The sequence below is a fragment of the Apodemus sylvaticus genome, chromosome 15, assembly GCF_947179515.1.
Source record: "Apodemus sylvaticus chromosome 15, mApoSyl1.1, whole genome shotgun sequence".
Classification (NCBI taxonomy): Eukaryota; Metazoa; Chordata; class Mammalia; order Rodentia; family Muridae; genus Apodemus; species Apodemus sylvaticus.
In genome coordinates, this window is record NC_067486.1 from 84,430,314 (window position 1) to 84,437,856 (window position 7,543).

Below are 7,543 nucleotides of genomic sequence, written 5' to 3' on the forward strand. Positions count from 1 at the left end.
CTCCCCTTCAGGGCTCACGGGTGTCTTGGCCCAGTGGTCACCTTTTGGGTAGGCATCAGGCAGTGGCTATGGCTTATGGCCATTGGCTATAATGCCTCTAGCCACCCTCACACAGGACCCACCTGTGGTCTGCTCTCAGGGCGCCTCTCAGGAGGACCCCAGATACCACCACTTGGGTCAGCAGAATCTGACTTAAGTATTTTATCTTAAAGCAGGATCTCACTATCCCTCAAACTTGTGATCATCTTAGCCTTGGCTCCTGAGCACAGGCATCCCCTGCTGGACTGTTAGACCTGGCACCTTTCTATCTGTTCACGTCACATTTCTATGGTGTGAGCTGTACCGGTCTCAGGCATAAATCTAATGAATCTGGACAAACATGTTCACTAACACCATCAAGGCTCAAAACAAGTGGATGGTTTTTACCATTCTAAAATGGCTATAGATCAATGTTTCTTGATCCTACGCTTAGGGTAGACCTCTAAAATCAGAGCTCTCTCACACCTGCTCCAGACCTAGTTCCTGCCTAAGGCCTCTCTAATCTCTAGCCTGGAGATGAGTGTGAGCAGCTGCCAGGGTAATCCAAGCTGCAGATGGACAGCTTCATTTTGCCTTTTCCCCCAGCTTGTTACAGGTGGTCATGTTCAAACCACAGGAGAACAGGAGGGGAGTAGTGAGTGAGAGGCTGTGGATGCAGTGCCAGCAGTGAGAGGCTGTGGATGCAGTGCCAGCAGTGAGAGGCTGTGGATGCAGTGCCAGCAACAGTGAGAGGCTGTGGATGCAGTGCCAGCAGCAGTGAGAGACTGTGGATGCAGTGCCAGCAGCAGTGAGAGGCTGTGGATGCAGTGCCAGCAGCAGTGAGAGGCTGTGGATGCAGTGCCAGCAGTGAGAGGCTGTGGATGCAGTGCCAGCAGTGAGAGGCTGTGGATGCAGTGCCAGCAACAGTGAGAGGCTGTGGATGCAGTGCCAGCAGCAGTGAGAGACTGTGGATGCAGTGCCAGCAGCAGTGAGAGGCTGTGGATGCAGTGCCAGCAGCAGTGAGAGGCTGTGGATGCAGTGCCAGCAGTGAGAGGCTGTGGATGCAGTGCCAGCAGTGAGAGGCTGTGGATGCAGTGCCAGCAGCAGTGAGAGGCTGTGGATGCAGTGCCAGCAGCAGTGAGAGACTGTGGATGCAGTGCCAGCAGCAGTGAGAGGCTGTGGATGCAGTGCCAGCAGCAGTGAGAGGCTGTGGATGCAGTGCCAGCAGTGAGAGGCTGTGGATGCAGTGCCAGCAGCAGTGAGAGGCTGTGGATGCAGTGCCAGCAGCAGTGAGAGACTGTGGATGCAGTGCCAGCAGCAGTGAGAGGCTGTGGATGCAGTGCCAGCAGCAGTGAGAGGCTGTGGATGCAGTGCCAGCAGTGAGAGGCTGTGGATGCAGTGCCAGCAGCAGTGAGAGGCTGTGGATGCAGTGCCAGCAGCAGTGAGAGACTGTGGATGCAGTGCCAGCAGGGAGAGGCTGTGGATGCAGTGCCAGCAGCAGTGAGAGACTGTGGATGCAGTGCCAGCAGCAGTGAGAGACTGTGGATGCAGTGCCAGCAGCAGTGAGAGGCTGTGGATGCAGTGCCAGCAGTGAGAGGCTGTGGATGCAGTGCCAGCAGCAGTGAGAGACTGTGGATGCAGTGCCAGCAGCAGTGAGAGGCTGCGGATGCAGTGCCAGCAGCAGTGAGAGGCTGTGGATGCAGTGCCAGCAGTGAGAGGCTGTGGATGCAGTGCCAGCAGCAGTGAGAGGCTGTGGATGCAGTGCCAGCAGTGAGAGGCTGTGGATGCAGTGCCAGCAGTGAGAGGCTGTGGATGCAGTGCCAGCAGCAGTGAGAGGCTGTGGATGCAGTGCCAGCAGCAGTGAGAGACTGTGGATGCAGTGCCAGCAGCAGTGAGAGGCTGTGGATGCAGTGCCAGCAGCAGTGAGAGGCTGTGGATGCAGTGCCAGCAGCAGTGAGAGGCTGTGGATGCAGTGCCAGCAGTGAGAGGCTGTGGATGCAGTGCCAGCAGGGAGAGGCTGTGGATGCAGTGCCAGCAGTGAGAGGCTGTGGATGCAGTGCCAGCAGGGAGAGGTTGTTTGCTTTCCAAACAGGACTGAGCATTCTGCCCATAGCTCCAATGTCATGCTTTTCCTGGCCCTGTTAATTTTCTGTGTCATTCCCAGGCCTCATCTATAGATCAGAAGGAATGGGTATTTGCTCAATGGACAGAAGACCCACTCAACTCTAGACTTCAACTGTGTAGACCACTCTGACCTCCAACTTCACACACTCCTGTGGCCTCTGCTTCCTGAGTGTTAGGACTATAGCCCTGCCTTGGCTTCTCCCTTGAGCCTGCCAGGCCCATGATGGCCTCTAGGACTCTGGTTGGTTGGGTTCCCCCCCACCCCCACCCCTGAGACAGGGTTTCTCTGTGTAGCCCTGGCTGTCCTGGAACTCATTCTGTAGACTAGGCTGGCCTCGAACTCAGAAATCCGCCTGTCTCTGCCTCCTAAGTGCTGGGATTAAAGGTGTGCGCCACCACTGCCCGGGTTAGGCCTTTGGTTTTACCATTGCCTCTGATAGAGGGAATGCCAGGAAGCATCAACTGGCCAGTCTCCAGTACAGGGTCATCCAGAAGCTTCACGATTAAGAGTGCACAGACATGAGGTCTGAAGTCTGTTCTATCTCCCCTTGGCAGTCCTAGGCAATCGTCTCTTCACTATTAGGACTGGAGGGCACTGCAGTTTCTAGTCTCCCCCAGATTACTGCCTTTGAATCAGATCTGGTGAGCAGCAGGCTTCTGGCGCCCATCTCCCTGCCTGCCCTTCCATGCGCTATGCAGCTGCATGGCCACAGAAGGCTGCTCCTCCTTTTACCCGTCTGGACCGGTGTGTGCTCGGAGATAAGGCCGCTAGACTCTAGGGAATTAGTTGATCATTTTGGTTTTATGAAATAATATTCTTTTTCTGAGTTTAAAACTTATTAATAATATAGAAAATGGGCCGGGGAGAGAGCCTAGTTGGTAAAATGCTTGCAGAGGTAGCTTGGTGGCTAAGAGCACTGGCTGCTCTTCTAGAGGACCCAAATTTGAGTCCCTGCACCCACGTGGTGTCTGACAACCATTTGTACCTTGTTGACCGCCAGCGGCCACATACGAACCAGGTTACCTGGAAGAGAATTCTGAGGGTGATGGGAAGGGGGCGAAAAGAGAGACTGAGTCAAGGCGACAGTGCCGGTCAAGACTAACTTTAATATTTCTATGTCAAGATTTATAGTCTTAGGGGAATAACCCAACCCCTCCCAGAAGCTGGTCACATCAAAGGGCAGGCGGAGAAGTCTTTGGCTCCAAATCTCAGCGGGTCGCCTGCTTCCAGTCTGGCAGGGTCTCTGCTGGGTCCCAGGTGAAACCACCTTGAGGCAATGTTGGTAGTCAAGGTGAAGGCACCTTATTGTTCCAAGGAACAAAGGCTGGAGGTAACCCATCGGAAGAGTGGGGGTTGCCAGCCAGCTTAATGTTGTGGGGGAAGAGACAGTACCTCTAGTCTGAGGGGATCTGACACCTTCTTTTGGCCTTCACAGACACTGCATACATTTGAAACATATACATATATGTAGTAGAACACAATAAAAACAAAATGCTTGCCTAGTAAGCAGGTGGATTGGAGTTTGACCCCAAGAGCCCCCATAATCAAAGCCAGGCACGGTGGCACATGTTGTGGTCCCAGCATGAGGGAGGTAGAGACAGGAGGGACCCTGGGGTTTTGCCGGCCATCTTAGTTGGTGAAGGCCATTGAAAGACCTTGTCTCTAAGCAACAAGGTATCTTCAAGACGATAACACAGCAGACTTTTTGGCCTTCAAATGTTCACCCACATGCATGTATATCCCTACACCTAATGCATTCCCTCATATGAACACATGTGTTTGTGTATGCACACATACACACGTGTGCTCATGAACACACACATGTGCATGCATATATACATTTGAAAAAAGGGGGGTCTGGGTTTGCTTTGGACATATGGCCTGAGTTCGATCATCAGAAACCCATGGTTGTTGTTTGTTTTTTCCAGTCAGTTATGGTCATGCTTGCTTGTATCTCCAGAATGTGGTACAGGAGAGTTTGAGGCCAGCCTGGGCTACAAGAGACGCCAAATAAAAAACAAGAACCAATCAAATAACAATTGGAAAATATAGGGCCAGAAACAAAGCTTGGTGATGGAGTATATTCTCAGCATGGGTGAGACATGCGCTCAGCCTGAAGAGGATGGTGGTGGTGATGGTAGAAGGGACGGTGGTGGTGGTGATGGTAGAAGGACAGTGATGGTGGTGACGGTAGAAGGGACGGTGATGGTGGTGACGGTAGAAGGGACGGCGGTGGTGGTGACGGTAGAAGGGATGGCGGTGGTGGTGACGGTAGAAGGGACGGCGGTGGTGGTGACGGTAGAAGGGATGGTGATGGTGGTGATGGTAGAAGGGACGGTGGTGGTGGTGGTGATGGTAGAAGGGACAGTGGTGGTGGTGATGGTAGAAGGGATGGTGGTGACGGTGACGGTAGAAGGGACGGCGGTGGTGGTGATGTTAGAAGGGATGGTGATGGTGGTGATGGTAGAAGGGACGGCGGTGGTGGTGATGGTAGAAGGGACGGTGGTGGTGATGGTAGAAGGGACGGTGGTGGTGGTGATGGTAGAAGGGATGGTGGTGGTGGTGGTGATGGTAGAAGGGACGGTGGTGGTGATGGTAGAAGGGACGGTGGTGGTGGTGATGGTAGAAGGGATGGTGGTGGTGGTGGCGATGGTAGAAGGGACGGTGATGGTGATGTTAGTGCCAGTGCTGCTGCTGCTGCTGTTGGTGTCAATGACACTGCTGATGGTGATGATTAATGAAAGGAGGAGAAAGAAGAAAAGCACACACTTGAGCAAGGTGTGGTGGTGCACAGTTGCCATTCCAGTTCTCTGGAGATGGAGGTAGGAGGGCCAGCCTGGGGTACATGAGATCCTCTGTAAAACAAACAGGAAGAAGCTACACAAATAGTAATATAAAGACCTACAGCACTTACCTACAGAGGTAACTGGTTTGTAGTGAGCACTAGTTCGCAACTCTCCGCGGCCCGGCCCCGGCTCACAGTCCACTCACGCACTCACGAGGCTCCCCTGATGCTGCCTCTGCCTCAAGACTCCATGCTCTAGGAGACTGATAAGTTGTTCAGTAAAATGACTTTTTTTTTCATTCTTTTTTACTTTTAATCAAAGAGAGGGCCCGCTGTGGACCAATGAGATAGCTTCTGTATGTTCAAGCCTTCTTGTTCACCTGTGATTGAGTTTATTGTAGAGAGAAGTAACAGAAATTGGCTGGATAAAGAAAGGGCTTGGACATAGAACTAAGGTGGACTCCTATCCCCAAGCTCAGCAGCCCAGCCGTGGATCTGCACGGTTCTTTTGCATCATGACGTTAATTTTTTGAGCCATTTCCATGTTGTAGATCCTCCAGGATGTTCTCCCTCACTGGCAGTGGCGGCAAGGCACTCATAGTACAGTCGTCCTGCCCATGCGTAAGCCCATCGGTGGTAAGGGTTCTACTCAGCGTGCTGTAGGCATCTTCCAGGTCCCCTCCTGAACCATCACAGTCCTGGCAATGAACTTCAGAGGTTTAGCCATGGCCTTGTATTTAAACCTTCATTCTTCAGGGCCTGGGGCCTTCGAATTCAGACTCTGAGACCCTCTGCAAAATGACAGTTTTTGATGTGTGTGTGTGTGTGTATGTGTGTATGTGTTTGGGTGTGTGTGTGGGGTGTGTGTGGTATGTGGTGTGCATATTGTATATAGTGTGCGATGTGTGTGTGTGGTGTGTTGTACTGTGTGTGTTGTGTGTGATTTGTGTGTGGTGTGTGTTGTACTCTGTGTGTTGTGTGTATTGTGTGTACTGTGTGTTGTGTGTGGTGTGTGGTGTGTGGTGTGTGTTGTACTATGTGTGTTGTGTGTATTGTGTGTACTGTATGTTGTGTGTGGTATGTGGTGTGTGTGTGTGTGGTGTGTGGTGTGTGTTGTACTGTGTGTGTTGTGTGTATTGTGTGTAGTGTATGGTGTGTGGTGTTTGTGTGTGTGTGTGTGTGTGGTGTGGCGTGTGTTGTACTTTGTATGTTGTGTGTATGGTGTTTGCATATATAAGAACTGCCTCAGGTGTCATTCCTCAAATCCCATCGACCAGCTCTTCTTCCATTTTTCTTTAGAGAGAGGGTCTCTCAACCTGGAACTCACCGAGTATGCTAGGCTGGTGGGATGCACTGTCTTGGTTGTCAGCATGACTGAATTTGCCACCAACTAAATGCTGGACACTTTTTCCTTCCCTTCCCTCCCTCCTTTTCTTTTCATGAGACAGAGTCTATGTAGCTCTTCCTAGCCTGGAACTTGCTGTGTAGCTGAGGCTGGCTTGAACTCACAGAGATCTGTCTGTTTCTGCCTCCAAAGTGATGGGATTAAAGGTGTGCACCACCATCCTGCTTTGAGGGGTTTCTTGGTTGTATCATTTAAAATGGGAAATGTGGGTGGTGACTTAGAAGGGAGGTAAAAGAAGGAAGCGTGCCTTTTGCCTGTTTGCTTTTATTCTTGCTGGCACATTCATCTGCTCTGTTACTGCAACTGCTGCACTCCCCTCACTGATACCAGAACAAGCGTTTGAAGACTTCCAATGCAGCCTGAAGACTGGCAGATACAGGCTATCCACCCTTGGGGATAACAAACTACCAGATTCTTGACCTTTTTGGTGTGGCACAGCCATTGTTGAATGACCTAGATTGTATGGTATACATTAATCTAATAAGTCTCCTTTTAATATATATATATATATATATATATATATATATATATATATATATATATATATATATATATATATATATGTATATATATATATCCATTGCTTCTATTCTTCCAGAGAACTCTAATGTAGCTGGGTAGCTAAAGGGCCCCAAGAACCCTCCTGACCGATGCACCATCAAGTCTGGCTTTTTAAAAACATAGCTTCTAGGGATTGAACTCAATCCCTAGGCAAGGCAAACACTTTACCAAGGGAGGTATCTCCCTAGCTTGTTTCGATTTTTTGAGACAAGGTCTCCGAATATAGCCCAGGCTAACCTGGAGCTTACAGCTCTCTTCCTTGGCCTCCCAAGTGCCAGAGTTATGGGCGCATGGTGACCTATGTGCTACGGGTCCCAGCTGAAGTCCTCTGTGACCTATCTTTGATTGCCATAGAGACCATCCAGGTCCCAGACAAGTTGGTGAGGCCGAGATGTGGAGATCTTCGGTCAAATCAGATATCAGCGTGCTAGTCAGGATTTCTGCCTCGCTTTTCCTGGTTCTGCCGCATTCCAGACCAGCCTGGGGAACCTGGGTTTCAGGTTCTCTTCCTCAGGAGGAAGCCCTTGTTTGATGGACATAAGGCTCACCCCACCCCCACCCTAGCAGACCGTGGTCCCTGCTCTTTCTATTAGCTTTAGCTTGTTCCCCTCCTGGCAGGGTCTAACGCAGCTCCTGCTCTCTCCTGGTA

The 7,543-nt window shown here is 51.0% G+C and overlaps 1 protein-coding gene and 1 pseudogene across 1 annotated transcript; both read right to left on the bottom strand.

Annotated features, from left to right (window-relative positions):
* Positions 1–628: 628 nt before the first annotated feature.
* On the bottom strand, positions 629–2,143 carry LOC127665683 (putative proline-rich protein 21). The gene has a single exon (XM_052158165.1). It carries the CDS (start codon positions 2,141–2,143, stop codon positions 629–631), a length of 1,515 nt encoding a protein of 504 aa, XP_052014125.1.
* Positions 2,144–5,403: 3,260 nt separating this feature from the next.
* Positions 5,404–5,686, bottom strand: LOC127666340 (28S ribosomal protein S21, mitochondrial-like; annotated as a pseudogene).
* Positions 5,687–7,543: the final 1,857 nt, after the last annotated feature.

Bases quoted from the DNA above. Each gene is read 5' to 3' on its own strand.
- LOC127665683 (XM_052158165.1), bottom strand. From the start codon at position 2,143: ATGACATTGGAGCTATGGGCAGAATGCTCAGTCCTGTTTGGAAAGCAA.